Here is a 21,624-nt window from a genome sequence, read left to right as displayed (position 1 = left end):
TTTTTTTTAGATTATGAGAACACTCAGTCCTCTTTTTATTGTCATTTAGAAATGCATACATGCATTAAGAAATAATACAATGTTTCTCTGGAGTGATATCACGGAAAACAGGACAAACCAAAGACAAACACTGACAGAACCACATAATTATAACATATAGTTACGGCGGTGCAAAGCAATAACATAATTTGAAGAAGAACAAACCATGGGCACAGTAAATAGAGTCTCAAAAGTCCCCAAGTCGATTGACTCCCGAGTCCCCGATAGCAGATGGCAAAAGGGAGAAACTCCCTGCCATAAACCTCCAGTCACCGTCAACTTGCCGATGCCTTGGAAGCAGCCAACCCCAACCGACACTGAGTCCATCTGTCCGAAAACTTCAAGCTTCCGACCAGACCCTCCGATACAGCCTCCCGAGCGCCATCCTCTGCCGAGCGCTTTCGCCCTCGTCCCGGCTGCTGAAACATGCAAAGTCAAGGATTTCGGGGCCTTCAGCTCCAGAGATTCCAGTTACCACACAGTAGTAGCAGCAGCGAAGCGGGCATTTCAGAAGTTTTCCAGATGTTCCTCCGCGCTCTCACATCTGTCTCCATCAAATCAGAATTGTGCACAGTCCCCTACTTGACAGATAACAGACATCACCACCGAAGTGGCCGCACGCGCTGCCGTTCCTAATGTATCTGCAATTGTAGCACCATCTTCTGCATTTTTCTTTTGCTTTTTACTAATTTGGTGTCCTGATCTATGGTGCATGTACGAGGCTGGATGGCATGTAAGCAAAGCCTTTTCAGTACATCTTGGTACAGTATCTGTGACAATAAACTCTACCGGTCCTAAGCCACACATAAGATGTTGCAGGAACTCAGTGGGTTGAGCAGCATCTATGGAGGGAAGTGGACGGTCAACGCTTTGGGTCAAGAGCCTTCTCCTGGACGGGAAGGATGGAGGAAGATGGAAAGAAAGGGGGAATGGAGCAAGAGTGGGAAGACGATAGGCGGATCCAGGTGAGGAGGTGTTGACAGGCAGATAGAGGAAAGGGGTGAGTAGGGATGAAGTGAAGAGTTGGGAGAGGATAGGTGGAAGTGACAAAGGACAGATTATGATGGAATCTGATACAAAAGTAAGATGGAGCATGGAATAGAGGGAGAGAGGTGGAGAGGAAATCCAGTGGGAGGAGTGTATTGGTGATAACCTGATGCAGAGAAAGAATTTCGTCAGTTTGAGGATGGTTAAAATGTGGAATTCATTGATAGACTGCTGTGGAGCCCAAGTAATTCATCGTCTTCATTATATGCTGTCTCTTTCAATGACCATGATTGCTTTTGGCAATATTTTCTACTGAAGTGGTTTGCCATTACCTTCTTCTGGGCAGTGTCTTTACAAGATGGGTGACCCCCGTCATCTTGTGGGCAGAGTTCGTCTGCCTGGCGTCAGTGGTCATATAACCAAAATTTGTAAAATTTACCAGCTGGAGGAGAAGATGGCGGCACGACGCAGCGTGCGCAGCTCTCCGGTGAAATGATATCGTATTTGTTAAATAGGGGCCGTGCACAATTCTGATCTGATGGAGACCGCCGTGAGAAGCACGGAGAAACATCTGGAGAAACTTCTGAAATGCCCAGTTCACTGCTGCTGGTACTGTGCAATCGAGAATCTCCGGAGGGAAGGCCCCAAAATCCTTGGCTTTGACTGCTGCTGGTGGCCGGGGCTGGGGTCGAAGCGCTCGGCAGAGATGGTGCTCGGTGCTCAGTGTCGGAGGGCTGGTCGGAGGCTCGAAGTTTTCGGACGACTCAGAGTCGGACTGTGGTCGGGCACGGCAGGGAGAGTTTTCTTCCTTCTCCCGTCTGTGTGAGATGTGGGACTTCCAAGAGACTTTGAACTTTTTTTTACCGTGCCCATGGCCTGTTCTTGATCAAGTTATGGTATTGCTTGCACTGTTGTAACTATATGTTTCTGTCAGTTTTTCAGTCTTGGTCCGTCCTGTGTTTCTGTGATATCACACCGGAGGAATATTGTATCATTTCTTAATGCATGCATTACTAAATGACAACAAAAGAGGACTGCATGTCCTCATAATCTAATCTAATATGCTCATATGACCGTCCACCAGCTACCTCCTTGACTTCACATGACACTGATCGGGGGTCTAGGCAGGTTCTACACCTTGCCCAGGGGTGAGCTGCAGGCTAGTGGAGGGAAAGAGTGCATTACACCTCCTTTGGCAGAGACGTATCTCCACCCCACCACTCTGCCAAGTCATTGGGTACATTTAAAGCAGAGGTCGATAGATTCCAGATTAGTCAGGGTCTCAAAGGTTACGGGGAGAAGCAGGGGAATGAGGCTCAGAAGAACAATAGATCAGCCATGATGGAATGGTGGAGCAATTTCGATGGGCTGAATTGCCTAATTCTGCTCCTACATCTTATGGTCTTTTGGGTGGGGAAAGAGAGAGGGTGAGGGGGGAGCTAGTGGGGGAGAGAGAAAAAAGAAGGCAAAGGGGAGACAGAAGAGGAGTGTTAACTGGAGGTTTTTGAATACAATGTTGAGGTTGTAATGTTTATTTATTTAGAAATACAGCACAGTAACAGGCCCTTCAAGCTCAATGAGCCTTTTCTGTCCATTTACACCACCCTGACCAAATGACATACTAACCCGTATGTGTTTGGACTTTGGGAGGAAACTGGAGCACCTGGAGGAAACCCATGCAGCCATAGGAGACCATACAAATTCCTTACAGATAGTGGCAGAAATTGGAACTGTGGTAGTGTCACCCTAATCGCTATGCTATCCGGGTTACAGACTGCCCAAGTGGAATACGAAGTGCTAGTTAGTGTCCACATTGATATATTTATTCAGAGGTACAGCACGGAACTGGCCACACAACCCACCTGTTTACACCCTAACCTAATCATAGGACAGTTTACTAATTGGTAAGTCTTTGGGCTGTGGAAAGTAACTGGAGCACCTGGAGAAACCCCATGTGGAAGAAAGTACAAACTCCTTACAGACAGTGCCGGAACTGAACTCCGAGCTCTAGAATGCCCTCGGTTGTAATGGGGTCAAGCTAACCGCTACGCTATCGTGGTGCCTGTTAAAGATCTTGCTATATTCGTGGCAGTGTGGAGCAGGTTCACCAGTCGGGCTGATCCCTGGGGCAACAGGAAGTTGACCTACAAGGAGCTGGGCTTGTGCACATTGGATTAGAGGTGATCTTATTGCAGCAGGTATGATTCTGAAGGGGATTCATCCAGTGAGTCCTGATTCCTTCTCCGACGGAACTCTGGATCATAGTCTTAGGAAAAGAGTTGTCCATTTGGAATCCTATTCGGACCATTGGGTTTTCCTCCCCTCTACATGTGACATTTACCGGGAGCATTGCAGACAAAAGGCCAGAAGCACTGCTGACGATCCCTACCACCCATCCCACAAACTCTTTGACCCACAACTATCAGGAAGGAGGTGCAGGAGCTTCGGGACTAGGACGGCCAGACTAGGTAAGATCTTCTTCCCTCAGGCTATGAGACTAAAGAATACCCTGAAACCATTGAGGTCTTGACACCTGGGCAGCGAGCTGCTTACTGTTTACCTGTGGCACATACTGCTTGCAATTCTGAATTATATTTTGTTAACGTATTCGTGTTAATATTTTGTTTTTTTGTGCTCTGTGTGATATGTGTTTTGTGAGTGCACTGTGGTCTGGAAGAACGTTGTTTCGTTTGCTTGTGTATATACAGTCAGGTGACAATAAATGAACTTGAACTTGAAATCATCCTATCCAGATACTTCACAACTTGGTTTGATGGTAAGGAACTGCAGATTGTAAACACAATTCAACACATCACAGAAGCCAGCGTTCCCTCCACAGACTCTAACTACACTTCTCACTGCTTCAGGAAAGCAGCCAACATAATCAAAGACTGCACCCACCCCAGACATTTTCCCTTCTCTTCCTCTCATTGAGCAGAAGATACAAAATCCCGAAAGTACTTACCACCAGACTCAGTGACAGCTTTTGCCCCGCTGACATAAGACTTTCGAACTAATAAAAATAAACTGTTAATTTCACACCTGGCCCTTGCACTTAATTACCAGCCTGCACTGCCCCTTTTTTGTAACGGAAACATTCTGCATTCTGTTGTTGTTTTCCCTTGCACTGCAATATTGTGCAAAAGTCTTAGACTTTTTACATGATTTCAGCTGGTACGGCCTCTACAGAGCCCTGATCTCCCCATCATTGAGTCTGTCTGGTATTACCGGGAGAGACAGAAGCAAGCGAGACAGCCAAAGTCTGCAGAAGAACTGTGACAAGTTCTCCAAGATGCTTGGAACAACCTACCAGCTACAAAACTGCATGATCGTGTATCTAAGATAATTGATGTAGCTTTAAAGGCAAAGGGCGGTCAAACCAAATATTGATTAGATTAATTTTTATTTATTGTTTACTGCTCTTTATAGTGTTTTTTTTTTGATATTTGGAAACGTTTCATTTCGTTATTTTTGTAAGCATCTTCGCTTTACAAAATGTCTTACATATGCATAATACTTTTGCAGTACGTCGATGTACCGATGTGTTGAAATGATCTGTATGGATGGCATGCAGAACAAAGTTTTTCATTGTACCTTGTTAAATGCGACAATAGTAAACTGATTTACCAATTCCATCTGAGTTGGCATGTGTGCATGATTTCCCGAAGAAGGGTCTCGGCCCGAAACATCGACTGTTTATTCAGTTCTATCGATGCTGCCTGACCTGCTGAGTTCCTCCAGCATTTTGCGTGCGTTGCTTTGGTCCGTTTGAATGCTCTTTATAAATCCGTGTTTCGAAGTTTCCGGATTTACGCGTCGCCTTGAGTGGAAACGGCAGAAGATGTTACCGAGTGTATTAATTCCAGAATGATTCGCAACAAATCGCACACTTCCTCCCGCCCGACCGCACAGCTCACGGCCGCAGTTCCCGGGGAGTGTCTGCAGACGCTGAGATCAATGATCTTTGCAGTGAGACGGTGAAGGCGATTACTTAAAACTAAAACCCTGGGGGTTGCGGTCCCAGTCCGTTCTCGTACCTAGAGGGTTGACCTGGCGGCTGGGTCAAAGTGACGAACAGGAGACAGGGTGTTTAGGAGCGGTGAATCAAACGCTGTTTTTCACCTTGACCCCTGATCTGTTGAGTCAAGGATTAGGCTTAAATTGGGATCAAAGGTCAAGCGCATAAAACCACTCCCGTCCAAATCAGTGGCCTTTGCAAACAGACGTTTTAAACCACGTCAGATATTTTAAAATAACAGGCATAGCCTCGTGTTTGTGACGAAGATTGTTTGTGTGGTTCATTGTGGATACGTCCGAGTATGGGTGTGTCCGTATAAGGGTTGAGCTCGGGGGGGGGGGGGGGGGCGGTGTGCGCGCGCGCGCGCGCGCCCACGTGTGTCTATCTGTACATACGCGTATTCTAGCAACACACATCAAAGTTGCTGGTGAACGCAGCAGGCCAGGCAGCATCTCTAGGAAGAGGTGCAGTCGACGTTTCAGGCCGAGACCCTTCGTCAGGACTAACTGAAGGAAGAGTTAGTTCTCTTACTAGCTCTTCTTTCAGTTAGTCCTGACGAAGGGTCTCGGCCTGAAACGTCGACTGTACCTCTTCCTACAGTTGCTGCCTGGCCTGCTGCGTTAACCAGCAACTTTGATGGGTGTTGCTTGAATTTGCAGCATCCCTGTTCTATACGCATATTCTAAGTCGGTTTATGTACTATGGGTGTGTATTTGTATCCCCACTCCTGTTCCGATATGCCAGTTCATGCCCTCCTCTTTTGCCGCGATGAAGCCAGTCTCAGGGTGGAGGAGCAACACCTCATATTCTGTCTAGGTAGCCTCCAACCTGATGGCATGAACGTCGATTTCTCCTTCATAATTTTCCCTCCCCTTCCATTTTCTTCTATTAATCATTCTAGCCTCTTACCTCTTCTCCTCGCCCGCCTATCACCTCCTCCTGGTGCCCCTCCCTCTTCCCTTTCTCACATGGTCCATTCGACTCGATGAGCTGAATGGCCTAATTAAGCTGCTAAGTCTTATGGCCTTGAGTGTCCGTGCGTGTTATCAATGACTGTGTGTGTATACATGTACTTGTGTCAGTTTGGATGCGTGTGTGTGTGTGTGTGTGTGTGTGTGTGTCTGTCTGTCTGTCGGTGTATATACGTACCCATAAGACATAGGAGCACAATTAGGTCACCTGGCATATCCACTCTGCTCCGCCATTCCGTCATGACTGATTTATTATCCCTCTCAACCCGACTCACAAATTGTGTGTGTCTATCTGTGCACTCTGGATCAGTTTTGTGTTTGTATATTTTGTGTCTGTGCATAGATCTGTTCATTTTGTGCATTTTCTGTTTATGTACATATACGTGGCCGTGTTAATTTGCGGTTGTACTTGTTCGCGTGCTTGTCCGTGTGTGTCTCAGTAAATTCGTGTGTGTGTGCCTATATACGCGCGTGTTCCCTAGTCTGCGCTCGTACGAGCGATTACCTCACCGGATTGCACTTTCCTCCTTAAAGGCAGCCCAGTCCTGCCATCCAGCTTTTGATCATTTGGACGAAGCTCCTTACGTGACTCGCTGTAAAACCTTCCCTAGAACTCTCCTGGTTACTCGTTGTAAGGCACATGTGCGTCATTATAGACACCATGGCGTATACAACGGGAAGCTGTACGCGTGTTAGTCGTAGAGTCATAGAACACGACAGCAGAGAAACAGGCCCTTCAGCCCATCTGGTATCTGCCGACCTATTGTTCCATCGACCAGCACCAGGACCACAGCTCTCCATAATCCGCCATCCAAATTTCTCTTCAATGTTGAAATCCAACCCACATCTACCATTTCCGCTGGCAGCTCCTTCCACGCTCTCGCCGCCCTCTGAGTGAAGAAGTTTCACCCCTGGTTCCCCTTAATCATTACAACCCACGACTTCTAGTTCTAGTCTCACCCTATCTCAATAGGAAAAGCCTGCTTGTATTTACCCTATCTATACCCCGCAGAATGTTGTGTACCTCTATCAAATTTCCCTCACACTACGCTCTAGGGAATAAAATCCTAACCTAATCAGCCTTTCCCTATAACTCAGGTCCTCAAGTCCCGGCAACATCCTTGTAAATTTTCTCTGCACTCTCTCAATTTTATTGACATCCTTCCCGTAGGTGGCTGACCAAAATTGCACACAATACTCCGAATCTGGCCTCATACAATTTCAACATAACATCCCAACTCCTGTACACAGTACTGTGATTTATGAAGGCTAATGTGACAAAAGCTCTTTTTACAACTCTATTTCCGCCACTGTCTGTAATGAGTTTGTACCTTGTCCCCGTGACCGCGTGGGTTTCCAGCCACAGTCCAAAGATGCGCCGGTTGGTAAGTTGATTGGTCATTGTAAATTGTCCCGTGATTAGGCGAGAGTTATATCGGTGGTTGTTGGGTGGCGCGGTTCGAAGGGCCGGAAGAGCTTATTTCGCGCTGTATCTCAATAAATATATAATTCTACCTGTGACGCCAGATTCAAGGAATTATAGGTCTGTAGCCCCGGATACCTCTGTTCTTATCTGGGTAAATGTTCCTTAAAACTGGGCACACGACTACGAAACCATTAAATACTGTTAAATCAAGTAGATTGCCTTATAACCAGAGGTCGATCGAATCAGTTATTGACCCGTGAGGAGGGGCTGTTCTGGTCACAGTTTACATATAACGAGCCTTCTGTTCCCAATTACTTTCAATTACGTATTACATTTCAGTGTTTTGGGCTCGCCCACTCTTACACTCGCGGTGGATAGGGCATTTTTTAAATCAATAATATAAACCTATTTATTCCTGCTATTAAGAAGCGTGTTGTTGATAGAATAAACACGCCCACTGCTGTTACAGCCGTGTAAACCTAGTTTTTAAATGCACACCAGGTAAGAACAACATCACGCATCGTAAGGTGAAAACAGTCTCCAAACTTGATGACAGCAGACTTATAAAGTGTATGTGCGGTGGTGGAGGGGTGTGGAATACTGTGATGCACAGGTTGTTAACTCCACCATCACCACATACAACAGACGTTTGATGGCTCTGGGCCTGTACTCACTGGAGTTTAGAAAAATGAGGGGACATCTCATTGAAACCGATCGAATGTTGAAAGGCCCAGGGACATGTGGAAAGGATGTTTCCGATAGTGAGGGAGTCTTGGACCAGAGCGCACAGCCTCAGAATAGAAGGACATCCTTTTAGAGCAGAGATGAGGAGAGATTTCTTTAGCCAGAGAGTGGTGAATCTGTGGAATTTGTTGCCACGGATGGCTATGGCGGCCGAATAGTCTGGTATACTTAAATCGGAGGTTGAAAAGTTCTTCATTAGTGGGGGCATCAAGATTATGGAGAGCAGGCAGATGAATGGGGTTGAGAAGACTAATAACGATGGAATGGCAGAACAGGCTCGATGGGCCGAATGGCCTGATTCTGCTCTGAGATCCTATACAGACATCACACACGGGGAAATACTAGACAAAGTGTTGGTTTTACGTATTACAAATTCACGAATATGTACGTAAACCAACAAGGTCAAACCAATGGAACATGGGTTAGATTACACCCGGCTGCAACTAAACGATATCCCGCTGTATTTCTCCTGGCATGTCCATTCCCCCGTTTCCACTGCACACCCAATACACAAGACGCGAACGCATTTCCACGTCTAAAAATTTAGGAAGAGATTATTTTTCCCCCGTCTCTCAATTAGACCATAAGAAATGGGAACAAATTAGGGCATTAGGCCCGTCGATACTGCTCCACAATGCCATGATGGCTGATTTATTGTCCCTCTCAACGTCATTCTTCCGCCTTCTCCTCATAACCTTTGATGCCCTGACTAATCAAGAATCAATCTACCTCCGCTTTAAATATACCCAATGACTTGGTTATCACAGTCATCTCGGGTGAATCGGATTAATTAATCCGTTACAAATATTATGAGATATTATTACCAATATTTTTTAATATCGAATATTATTATCACACTATATCCTTTTTTAATTTTCACTCGATGGTAATAATATCTACAGTTGGATTTTCCCCCTCTTTGTTGTTATTAACGATGCAGGAAAATAAATGTTTAAGAATGTTTTGAGCATCGCACACAAAATGCTGGAGGAACTCAGCAGGCAGTATCTATAGAGGGGAATAAGCAGTCGACGTTTAGGGCCGAGACCCTTTATTAAGAATGCTTCGAAATGTGCTTGTTTCGTGAAAGTTATGGCGAACAAACGGAATCATGCTCTAAGATAAACCGAGCTGCGCGGTGGACGTGGACCACGTTCCAACAAGACACAGTCCGTGACTGAGTACTACACAGCAGGATCCCTCTGTCACAGCTCGGTCCCGCGGCATTCGAACCTCCAGAACGCTATTAACAAGTTTACTGACAACTGTAAAGAATTACTTAGTTTAATTGGTTGAAATGAGCCGGATTTTCCCCAACGTTTTTGTGATGTTTAAATGATGCACTTGCTGAGAAACCCTTGTCTCAGGGGCCAGTTTCCGTGAAATTCTCACAGTCTTGGTCACTTAAAATGCTGGAGGAACTCAGCAGGTCGGGCAGCATCTGTGGAGAGGTATAAACAGATGATGTTTCGGGCCGGCACAGTTTATTCCCCTCCGTAGGTGCTGCCCGACCTACTGAGTTCCTCCAGCGTTTTATGCGTGTTACTCTGGATTTCCAGCATCTGCAGAATCTCTTGTGGTCACATTCTTATTCGATTGATTTAGGAACGGGATTTAGTGATATCTGTGATACTTGGTGATGCCGCTTCGTTGGAGAGCGAGCGTAAGGACCCGAAGAGTATTATATTGCAAATATCACTTAACCCACCCTCCTCACATTATTGTGTGAAAACAGAATTTATTTTATCGAAAAAGCAATTTTGGTTTGCGAGTTTGATTTAAATTAGAAATTGTAATTTTTCTTCCATTTTAAGAGGACAGATCCTGCCTGCGCCTTGCTTCCGACTGGACACGACTCTCGTTTTAAAACCGCTCCTTCCAGCGAAGCAAACCTACTTCTGTACCCGATTCTTTCTTCTTCTCTGCCTTTGAGTCACGGAAAACGGGGAGGGAAAGTCTTAATTCACCTGGCTGCTCCTGTCGGTAGGATATATGGAAACACCAATTCAAAATTATTTAAAGTCATGTCCAGTACACACATGAAAAGGAGAATAAAATATTTGTTACTCCGGATCAGATAAAGAACAGAATAATTTTTTTAAAACACAATAAGTGTAAGTATATACGATTGTGTGTGTGTGTGTGTGTGTGTGTGTATGTCCATAAAGTGACGCTAGGCACAGGAATGTCAGCACATAAGGTGACTGACAGGAAATAGTAAAGTAGTGGTGGTTGGGGACACGGAGGGAGGTGGGTTAGTGAGTGGAGGTGTTGATCAGCCTTACTGCTTGGGGAAAATAACTGTTTTTGAGCCTGGTGGTCCTGGCGTGGATGTTACGTAGCCTCCATCCCGACTGGAAGGGGACAGACAGTCCGCTCTTTAAGAGCCCCCGTGATCTAACGTAAGAGCCTGTTTGTAACTCGCCCGTTAGCCAAGTGTAATCCAAAACTCGCCCTCTTTCTCCAATGACAGAAAAAAAAGGTCGTGTTTCTCCAGTAGTGATTTCCATGTTGGCTTTGAGGTTTATGGCGAGTTTTGAATGTAGAGAAATAGAGGTAAATCTGGAAGGCATAAAAACCTTTGTCTGTAACCTCGCCCCACACTTCATGATACCCTTGTAAAAGTTTTTCTTTTTCTTTGCATTTGCCGCTGAGGCTTGTAAATAAAGTTCCTAATTGGAACAAAAGAAAAGGAGAGGCAATTTATTTTTTCTCCCTCTCTGGTGTTAGAAATTTGTTCTCAATCGAGTTTCAAATTTAACGAGAGCGCGGTGTCTTTGCTAAAACGGAGCCTGATACTTGCCGTGTAAGTTTTATCAGAATCAGGTTTAATGTCACTGGCAGATATCGTGAAATTTGTCGTTTGCGGTAGCAGTACATCACAAAGCATATTTTGAAACTACAAAATTACAATGTATATTAAATTAAGTAGTGCGAAAAGAGAACAAATATAGTGAGTGAGTGATCATGGGTTCATTGTCCATTCAGAATTCTGACGGCAGAGAGGAAGAAGCTGGTCCTAAAATATTAAGTGTGGGTCTTCAGCCTGCTGCACCTCCTCCTCAATCGCACAATGAGGGGAGGGCATGTCTTGGTGATGGGGGTCCTTAATGATGGATGCCGCCTTCTTGAGGCTTCGCCGCCCTCTTCATTTCTCAGCCATCGAGTTTCTTGATGGGAAATATGACATTAGAGGATATTTGCGGGTTAAATATCCGAGCCTCTGCAAATCCCCATCCCTCCACGGCCCATCTGTTCCCCTCTGATGTTTATTATTCGAGCTGTCGCAAGGTAAAGAGGCAGAGGATTCGAGACACAACACTGGGAATCTGCAGAACACGATTTGGTCTTCAGTAAATAACCCCGAGTTCACTGACTCGCTAGAAACACTGCAGCGGTGGGAAATTATAAGTGCGGCGAAAACTGAGAGGAACAAGGAGAGAGAAATAAACATAATTCCGATTAAATAATTATTATTATTTAACATCAAAAATCAAACGTAAATGTAATGTTCGAAATAAAATGAAATGCCTTTATCGTATTACTCTCGATGGTTGCACCTGCGCACCCAAAAACACACAGAAAGGTTCTAATAATCCTTCCAAGTCTATTGAGATTAGAAATATTTACAAACACAATTCATACACGCACGAAATATACATGCATGAAAAATATACGCGCGCTTATAATTTCTACAAATATGAATTATATAAACATGTATATACAAAGGTGTAGAAATACATAGCAACGAATTTTTATTGTTAGTAATTTTCTCAACACCGTTCCAAACGAATACAACTTGGTTTAGCGTGTCATTTGCACAAAACTGGAGGCCTCTCGATTTTGTCTCATGTACCTGCTTCTCCGGTTGGCCCCGGGGTTCAGACTGAATCTCTCGCATTGTAACCGCAGCCCGTTTCACTGTCCCGCCGTTTGCCACCCAGGATGATTTAACCTACAGGAGCTTTGTTTTAAAAATGGGATGCATATCGGTTTTTTTTTTGCAATCAGTTATCCTAAATTGTCTCTGATTGAATCAATCACTCAGATTTTACTCACTGCTGCCCTGAATTTCATTTTGGGCAGGGTTGCTTGAAATCTCCCTCGATCCCGCGGGTAAAGTCTCGCCCTACAATTAGAACAATTCGGTTAAACAATTACCAGTTTCCTTTCTCAATAAACTTTTCTGCCAAATTAAAGGTTTTGAATATACCTTCTCGTTCCCACAAGTTGTGCCTGTTTAGAAGTCATAAATACAATCCATATCCAGTATAAAAATGAATAAAATTATACTGCGATAACCCCGAGGAGACTGAATTTGATTCTCTACATACCTTTCTTCAAAGAATTTAAGTTTGTAAACTTTTGAATAAGATTTCGATAAATTTAATCGATTCGGCTGCGAATAGGATTTCCATAGGAGCTGGGGAGGGGGATTTTTAAACAGTAAAATTCATGCAATTAAATATCTATTTAGTTTTCAAATATTTTGAAAGTTCACCATTCGCTCGATCCTTTGGCTATGCTTACCCTGCTGTGACGTCATTGAAAATGACATGAGGGTTTCTGTCCAAGAACGTGAAAGGTGAACGTGGGACATACCCCTCGCACTATAACCCTCGGCCCCAGTCCCATGTACTGTTCCCCCACCATCTGCACTTCCCTCCAAAATACTCTCTTTTTTCCTAATCCTCCACCCCCTCACCGACAACACTCCTTGCTTACCCCTCGGGCCTCTACACAGCCGTAACCCTCTCCCCTCAAACCCATCATCTCTCCCCTCTCTTCTCCCCACTGCCATCCATTCACCGTTGTCCCGCTACCGTCCACCCCCTCAGCTGCCCAGCCCCTCGAATTATAAACCAACTCCACTTTCTTTAACGCGGGAGGTAGAGGGAAGCCTGTCTCCTTCCCCCCCCCCTCTCTATCTATCTATTTTTCTCTTTCTCTCTCTCTCTTTCTCTATCTATCTTATCTTTCTTTGTCTATCTCTCTCGCCTATCTCTCTTTATCCCTCTCTCCGGCTATCTCGCTCCATCTCTGGCTCTATCTATCTCGATCTCTTTCTCTATCTATCCGTATCTCTCTATCTCTATCTTTATGTCCTTCTATCTCCACCTCGCTCTTTCTATCTACCTACCTCTCTAACTATCTGTCTCTCGCTCACTCACTCACTCAAACACACAAAACAACAGCACCGCAGTATTACCACACATGCTGGTAGGCAAGCGGGCGGTGCGGAGAAAGGGAGAGACGGAGAGGAGAAAAGAGAGCGACAGAGAGAGAGCAAAAGTTTGCTAACACAGGCTTAACTCCTCCCATTGCTGTCCGCAATTAATTAATCTAACTGGACCCCTTTAAGAAGGCTTTCCGCCGGCCAATCGCTCTGTGCCTGTTCTGATAATTGATCTCCGTCCAATCAACGATTGCGAATTAGCGGCCCGGTTTTGGAATCTGACTTGGTGTCTTGAATTGGGGTCCTTTTCTTTTCAAAGAAGGGCCGATCTGTCGAACGGGAGCGGCGGGAGAGCGAAGGCTAGACTGGACAGTTTCAGAAAGAGAAAGAGAGACAGCGAGAGCGACGGAGGGAGGGAGAGAGAGTGGATTTCCCCTCCCCGTGAACAACTGGCTCAGTGACAGAGAGAGGGAGATAGTTTGGTAAACAGAGACTTTAGGTCGGTCTTTTTGTATCTTTCGGGACAAAAATGCAACCCGGCGGCTTCAGTATTCGAGACTAATTCTGTTCTGCAGAGATAAACGTCGCTGAGATTTGTACGGCGTAGTTCGCCCCAAAAGCCTTCGGTTGTTGGAGGAAACAACTTCGGGAGACGTTTTTATAAACAGACACTTTTTAAACGTTGAAGAGCCCGTTTTCCACGGCCGTAGAATGACTACTGGAGTGAATCTGAAATCGAGTCCCGCTCTACAAGCGAGGATCGAGGAGCGAAGGCGGCGCAGCCCCTTGGATCACTTTCCGCCCCCGGCGAACTCCAACAAGCCCCTCACTCCGTTTAGTATCGAAGATATACTGAGCAAGCCCTCGGTGAAAAAGAACTCCCACCTCTGCCCGACGAGCCGCTCGGGCCCGGCCGAGAAAATATCCGGCGTCGGGGCTGCGCGGAATGGGCTCCCTCCTCAAACCTCGCCGCTCTGTGCCCTAGAAGAACTAGCCAGCAAAACTTTCAAAGGTCTGGAACTGAGTGTGATACAAGCAGCCGAGGGTATGTTTACAAAAAACTTCGTCTTTATTGTTAAATTAGAACGTCAAATCTAAAATTGTTCTTAAACGTTATTTTACTAGTAAAATTTGCAACGATTTCACCGAATTAAAAATTGCCTGGAATCCAATCCAAGAGGTTTGATTACCGCATCCTCACCTAAAAAAAAGTCATAATATTCCAAGTGAATTTTTTAGGGCTAATTTTACGATGTTTTTCATGAACTTGTTTCCAATTCTGAAAATAGCCTCAATACATGCATGCTCAAGATGTCAGTTTTCAACCGTGTCCTTGCAGGGTTTGATTTAACGTGGGCAACTAATTCACTTTTCTTAATCGGTAACAATTCTCACATTTTAACCAGGTCGCTTAATGTATTCTACGTCAAATAGTTGCATTAAAAGGGGGGGGGGGGTCTCTATGATTTCCGAATCATTCCATTGGAAATTATTTCATATTAGTAATATTTAATGATACAATACTGCAGAAATTTATACTGGTCGTTTATTAAATTGTCGCAACTAACACTTCGCTGTGCTTTTGTGGCGAAGACGTTTAAAGGCCCGAAATGCCAAACCCGGCTTCTGTTATCGCTCAGAGCTTTAAGTATTTTAACTCTGCCTTAACAATGATAGTTCAATTATAAACTCCGCTCTGGGCTATAAAGATAAATTTCATGATTGTCTGCGAGGATATTTTCTCTCCATTGTAATGTAAGAATTATATTTCAAAGGCAGGCTTTTGTTTGGAATTGAGGTTTGATGCAATCATTTATTTAAAGACTGTATTTAAAATTAAAAGAGGGCGAAATATTAGGAAGTCTTCAACAGTGGACATACCCCGTGCATTGGGATGCTGAGAGTCGGAACGGAATATAAACACTAATATTGTGCTGAAATTTTATGCTCCGTGACTTGTCGCTGATTCCAAACATATGTGCAGGAGGCGCCGGTGTCTTCCCAGCTTGCTGGGAAACAAGGTTTGATTTTTTTTTATTTTTGGGTACCGTGTTTGGGGCCCCGGTTTGTAAATGTTATTGCCCGAAGAAGGAAAGGTGATCCGCGGACAAATTCGCCCTACTTGTGGAGAATAATGCTTACTCTCGCGTGGGAAATGTGGTTCAGTGGAAAGCGGTTCAAAATAATACTTAAATAGATTTTTAATTTTTAGTGGAACTTCACTCAGCTCAAGGGAAGCAAAATGAACTCTGGTTCGATTCTAGCTTCAAACTGATTTAGATTAGGCCCAGAATAAAATATATATTCAATAGTTCGTTTAATCAGATTATTATATTTAATCAACGTTTCTTTGTGACAACTAATGTACCGATGCAGCCGCGGGAATTTCCCCCCCCCGTGTTATGCGTTGTACATATTCGCGGTGCGTGTCCTCTGATGTGTAATTACGGCGTCTCTTCAGGTGCTGAGTAATAGTGTTTACATAGATATGTAATTAATATATACTTTCTCGTGAGCTGACAGGAAGCGCCTAGTATGTAAATAGTCCCCGAAACATTATTACAGGACCTTCAATCCACGCGCGCGCACACAGACACACAACAAGGATTTTATTAAATCTATTTGCATGAACCTGGTAATTTTCATGCTCTGTGATAGTGTGCGTGCACAGGTGTGTAATCCGCATTGTTCTGGTGTAAACTAAACGGTTAAACAATAGAAATGTTTAACGACATGCGGACCGATATCAAAACACAAGAGGTTCTGCAGATAATGGTAATTTTAGGCAGCACACACAGAATGCTTCAGAATCTCAGGCATCTATTCCTTTCCATAGGTGCTGCTGAATTCCTCCAGCATTTTGTGTTTGTTGTGGACGGGTTGGATTTAAAAACACAACATTTCGGGGGACAGAGAGACCGTTTCTGGATGTGGGATTGAGACCTCATTGAAAACTCTCTTATCTAAACTTTCTTATAACAAAGCAACAGCATTTTCATTGACGGGAGACGATCTTGTCTGTGGCGATGTTATCGTTTGGGACACTGTTAAGGCAGTTCAAAAAAGTGAGAACGAAAAGATCACAAATAGATAGCAGATAACGGAGTCAATTATATGTAACCCCAAACAAATTCTAAAAATTTAAATAAAACAGCCTAAATTCTGAAATTGAGTTGGCATGTACATTCCTTTGCATTTGCCTCGAGCACTTTTGCTAGGGGTGTGTTTGTTATGTAGATTTATAGTTATCGTTCGCAATCACCTACGTTCTCCTTCTTTATTTCCAAGGCCGGGATCACGTAACAACATTTGGCCAAAGACAGCCCTCGAAAAAGAGACGGAAGTCGCGCACCGCTTTCACCAACCACCAGATTTACGAGTTGGAAAAGAGATTCCTTTACCAAAAGTACTTGTCTCCCGCCGATAGAGATCAGATAGCCCAACAGCTGGGTCTGACCAACGCTCAGGTGATAACGTGGTTCCAGAACCGGAGAGCCAAGCTCAAGCGGGACCTGGAGGAGATGAAAGCGGACGTGGAGTCCTTGAAAAAACTGCCGCCGCAGCAGTTGGAAAAGCTAGTGCACATGGAAGAGTTCCCGGAGGAAGGCTCCGGCTCAAAGGCCGACTCCTCGGACTTATCCCCCAAACTCTCCCCGGTGTCGGCACTTGGATCCTTCTCCAACTCGCCGCAGTGTTCCTCCCGAGATCAGACTACAGATGAATTCTCGGAAGACGAGGAAATAGACGTGGACGATTGATTGAGATCATAAAAGTATATATTTAAGGTTATATTAAAACGTCAGAAACTGGGTTAACCCTCTGAAGCTCTGCAGATGAAGAAACTATTGGAATTTAATCGCATCCTTTCTTAAGACAAATATTTTCAATCTTTTTAAAAGGAACATTTTAAAGTCCAAGTTAACCTTGGGATCTCCGCACGTTCTCGATTATCCAAAGGAACTGATATATATATCTGAACAGGACAATTCTTCCCTCTGTTGTATGTAAGAACCTTTATCGGTTTTATTTGTTTTCGGGCGATTGAGTGCAATTTTAAACGTATATTAATTATCTGTCTTTTTATTTCTTTTTTTAATTGTTCGTTTAATTTGAATGACTGGTTACAGATTCCCGCCGAGCAAGTTCCTGGAACCCCCGAATATCGGATAGCACCAGCGTGCTATTAAAATATTTATATATAGGTATTTAAAAAAGTCCAACGAATAATACCTTCAGTAAATTTACCTTCCAGAATGGGGAGACATTGGAATTGAAACTTTGAATTTGTAATGAAAATATAAACATTTTTTTTCCGCCAGAAGTTGCTGCTTTAAAAGGTTTCGGTTTCTCTCCGTTCACATACCCCTGCCAATCACTTAAGTTATTGAACTGCCAGTGGAGACCGGCGGGGGCCTTGTGGCTGTGTGTATATTTTGAATAAATTCAAAGGAGCCGAATTACAGTAGGACATCAATTGCGACCTGTTTATTTTCGGCGCGTTGACTGTTTCCAAAACTCGGCAGACACATAATAAGAACACGGCCGGCATGGCTTTTAATCTGACCCTCCGATGAAGGTGTCGGACAATCAAGGCACCGTAGAAATCTCAGTTTGATCAACGACACGTGGTGGGATCTTCCTGTGCAGTGTGTGTGTGTAGCGGGGGTGGCGGGGGAGGTTGCGTCTCCCACTCTGCGGGTATACCCTTCCTTCATCCTAACCTACGATCAGCTCAGGAACTGGCTACGATGCGACGTCAGTGAGATGCCCAGCTGGAAGTGAGCCCCGTTTTTATTTACACCGAGTCGTTTTGCAAATGGTAACTGGGTGTGTGTCCCGCTACGCACGAATGGGACTATTATGGGCGTTTCATGATACTGTAGGAGGAACGATTTTTTTTCCAGAATCAGAATCAGGCTTCATATCACTGGTAAAAGTCGTGAAATTTGTTGTTCTGCGACAGCAGTACATTGCAATACCTAATAATAACAAACTATATTGCAATAAGAAATATATTTTAAAATAAATTAAACGCAGGCAAAAAGAGAGGGAAAAAACAAAGAAAAATTGTGAGGTAGTGTTCGTGGATTCATTGTCCATACAAAATTCTGATGGCAGAGAGGAAGAAGCTGTTCCTAAATCGTTGAGAGTGTGTTTCCAGGCTCCTTGATGGTAGCGATGAGAAGAACCTGACTTGGATGATGGGTATTCTTAACAATGGGGGTCCTGTGACCCACTACAATCAGCAGTTCCTGGAACTATACCGCAGCAGAAGCTGGAAACCTTTATCCAAATGGACAGGAGAGGTTCGCGCACGGAGTGAATGCGAGCTGCACTTGGAAATGAGCAATGCACACAAAATGCTGGAGGACCTCAACAAGTCAGGCAGCATCTATGGAGAGGAATAAGCAGTCGATGTTTCCGGTCGACACCTTTCATCAGGATGAGGCAGAATATCGCTAATGATCGTATTGAAAGGCGGAGCGGTCGCTATTGTCCGCGTCAGTCAGTCTTGCTGCTATATTACATTTCTGCTGACGTTCGGCCCATCATCCCACTGCTAGCTTTCTGAGAAAACTATATTTATTATAGAAGCCACGTTGGCACTTTCTTCATGTCAAATAAATTCCCCCTTCTCAAAGTCCGTAATGAATCGGCTTTCAGTGGATTGTAGGTTCAGATAACTGCTCTTTAGTAAATAAGAAACACGCCCCGGTTACGCTGCATTACACAAAGAATTCCGAGTCCCAGTTTGGCTCACATCGCATTGGAGAGCGCATTAATTGAAGGACTTTCTCAAGACCAACACCTTCCATATCATAATGTTGCCTAACATGTAACGCTTTCTGTACAGGTCCGGTTACGCTGGCCACATGGGCCTGGGGCCTATGCTCCCAAAACAAAAGGATTCAAGATTTAATTAAGCTATTTATTTTACATATATGGATACGGGGTGGGGAGAGAAAGCGGTTGATGCTAGAATAACGTGTTTTTTTTGTATATTCTACACGGAACAGGGAGAAATGGCCATAATAAACAATTAGCAGAGCACAGTATGAAAGTCCGTTCCGCCACATTATCAAAAATAGTTCAGAGATTAGTCAAGGCTGATAGCGGTAGGTCAAAATGAAGAAAACACATCGCCCAACATTGATTTAACTTTTGTAATGGGACAGAGAGAGAGAGAGGCTTCCGCATCGTGTGATTTAATTCAGGGTGGCAGAGATCGGGGAAGGGGTTACTTCAGAAGTAGTCACACACAGAGGGGACATCCCTTGAAAACAGCCCGGCGCCATATGTTCCCCAAACTTCGCTAACACTACTCCAAATCAATTTTGATGGATTGTGTGACCCGCCTCCCTGCTCGTTTAACAATTTCTTTACAACCGAGCTGTAATCCCGCAATCCCATCTATCGAGCATCTGTGGCTCTCTTGTTTCCTCTGAAAGACAGTCGTATAAAAATGCCCATGAATAACAAATTGATTAGCTGGGGGGTTATTGCGCTGAATTAATTGGCGGCCGCGTGGACGAAGTGCAGAAATGCCTTTTGGTTCTTTCAACTGTGCCCTGTAGTTTTCGCTCATTGCATTTAGACAGAGACGTTCTTTTCTCTCTCACACACACTCCTAAGAAGAACTTTATTTGTGTTTCAAATCCACAGTTCAAACTTTTGGTCCTGATTAACTAAGGCCGTCACGAACAGTGAATGACAAGGCTGGCTCGCTGTAGTACAGAGACAGGCGGGCACAATGGTCTAAATGAATATATTATTTAATGCTAATATGCACACACTGTCTTCTCTATCAACTATTTTGCTCGTCGATTTTAGGCCGAGATCCTGTCGCGCTCGCCTGCTCGCTGTTTTACGGTTTATATTGTGTATCTTTAAAGGCTTCAATTTCGAGTCAAACTTTCAGTGAGAAATGCGTCTTAAAACGAAGCGTTTCCGTCTGCGCTGTCGTGCACGAAGCGGGAGAGTGGAGTCACTGAGCCGACCTATTGTCTATGCATCCTACTCACTGCAGACAGTCGGTAGTTAATTAAACTATGCGCGCTCGCTGATATACCCAGTGATGTCTCCATTGCCTGCCACAGTGCAAAGCGTTCGCAGAACTGCTGACAGATTCCTGGAAGGAGTGAATGTGTGTTTTGTACCTGCTTGTGTGTAATTGTGTGTGTGTGTGTGCTTGCATGTATGTGGTAATATACAGTATGTTTTAGCGTGTATATGGTTGTGTATTTGTATTCATGTGTATGGTTGTATATGTTTTGCCGTGTGTATATGTTTGTATGCGTGTGTGTACTTGTGTGTCTGTATCTGTGTGTGTGTGTGTGTGTGTGTGTGTGTGTTATGTGGTTTTATGTGTATTTGTGTGAGTCCTTGTGTATATTTGTGTATGTGGTTGTATGTGTGTTCTCCCGCGTGTATGTTTTGCGTGTGTTTGTGTGCTTTGTATGTGTGGCTCCATGTGCATATGCACTTACTTATATATGTCGGTGTGTATGGGTATTTTCCCTGTGTGTGTGTGTGTACATTTGGTAGGAGGTGAGGGAATAGATGGGTGAGTGTGTGTGTTGGTGGGGGTGGTAGGGAGAAGACAGGGAGGCATCGAGACGAAGTTACGGGGCGAGGAGAACCGATGAACAAGTTGAGGTACTGTTTCCCGCACCGGTTCCGAGGGCATTATCTGTGAATATTATTAGACTCCGGCGGCACAGGGGAGACCTCTCGCTCCTGCTCTTTCCTGCGACCTTGTAATGTTCGCCGGGTACAGCTCCAGTTCCCTTCGGTAACTCGCACGGAACGTGATTTGGATTAATTTACACTCGTAATTTAAGTAAGTCACACGTTTAAAATTTTACGTATTGCATCGTACTGCTACCAGAAGAAAACAAATTTCACGACTATGTCAGTACAGAAAACTTACAACAAATTGATTTCTCCGTTCCCTCTCCGAATTTGTTTGGAATTTCTGATATCTGCAATCACCACACCCTCCACCGCCCACCTCCACCATGGAAACAACTCCTCTTCATATACCGTGCCCAAATCCCTTATCATTGCGAACCTCTTAAATCTCTCCCACTCTGTTTTTCTGGAGAAGGTAAAGTAAAAAGGGCCGCGATTAGTTCAAGTTTATTGTCATTCAACCCTACACGTATAGCGCCGAACGAAACAACGTTCTTCCGGACCAAGTTCCATAACGTAGTACACATAACTCACACACGACATATAAAGTAATATTACCACAAATAAATTA

General features: G+C 44.3%; 1 protein-coding gene and 1 long non-coding RNA gene across 2 annotated transcripts; one reads left to right on the top strand and one right to left on the bottom strand.

Moving 5' to 3' along the window:
* Positions 1-11,458: 11,458 nt before the first annotated feature.
* Positions 11,459-12,525, bottom strand: LOC134345018 (uncharacterized). The gene is made up of 3 exons (XR_010017593.1): positions 12,399-12,525; positions 12,042-12,314; positions 11,459-11,608 (listed from the first exon to the last, which is right to left on the bottom strand). It is a non-coding gene; the product is annotated as an uncharacterized LOC134345018 (long non-coding RNA).
* A 1,266-nt stretch (positions 12,526-13,791) lies between these two features.
* lbx2 (ladybird homeobox 2) lies at positions 13,792-17,750 on the top strand. The gene is made up of 2 exons (XM_063045147.1): positions 13,792-14,406; positions 16,650-17,750. Exons 1-2 carry the CDS (start codon positions 14,073-14,075, stop codon positions 17,117-17,119), a joined length of 804 nt encoding a protein of 267 aa, XP_062901217.1. The 5' UTR covers positions 13,792-14,072; the 3' UTR covers positions 17,120-17,750.
* Positions 17,751-21,624: the final 3,874 nt, after the last annotated feature.

The sequence above is a fragment of the Mobula hypostoma genome, chromosome 4, assembly GCF_963921235.1.
Source record: "Mobula hypostoma chromosome 4, sMobHyp1.1, whole genome shotgun sequence".
NCBI classification, from domain to species: domain Eukaryota; kingdom Metazoa; phylum Chordata; class Chondrichthyes; order Myliobatiformes; family Myliobatidae; genus Mobula; species Mobula hypostoma.
This window is presented reverse-complemented; position numbering and strand designations above follow the sequence as displayed.

Bases quoted from the DNA above. Each gene is read 5' to 3' on its own strand.
- lbx2 (XM_063045147.1), top strand. From the start codon at position 14,073: ATGACTACTGGAGTGAATCTGAAATCGAGTCCCGCTCTACAAGCGAGG. The intron at 14,407-16,649 runs GTATGTTTACAA...TTTATTTCCAAG, and splicing joins TGTGATACAAGCAGCCGAGG to GCCGGGATCACGTAACAACA.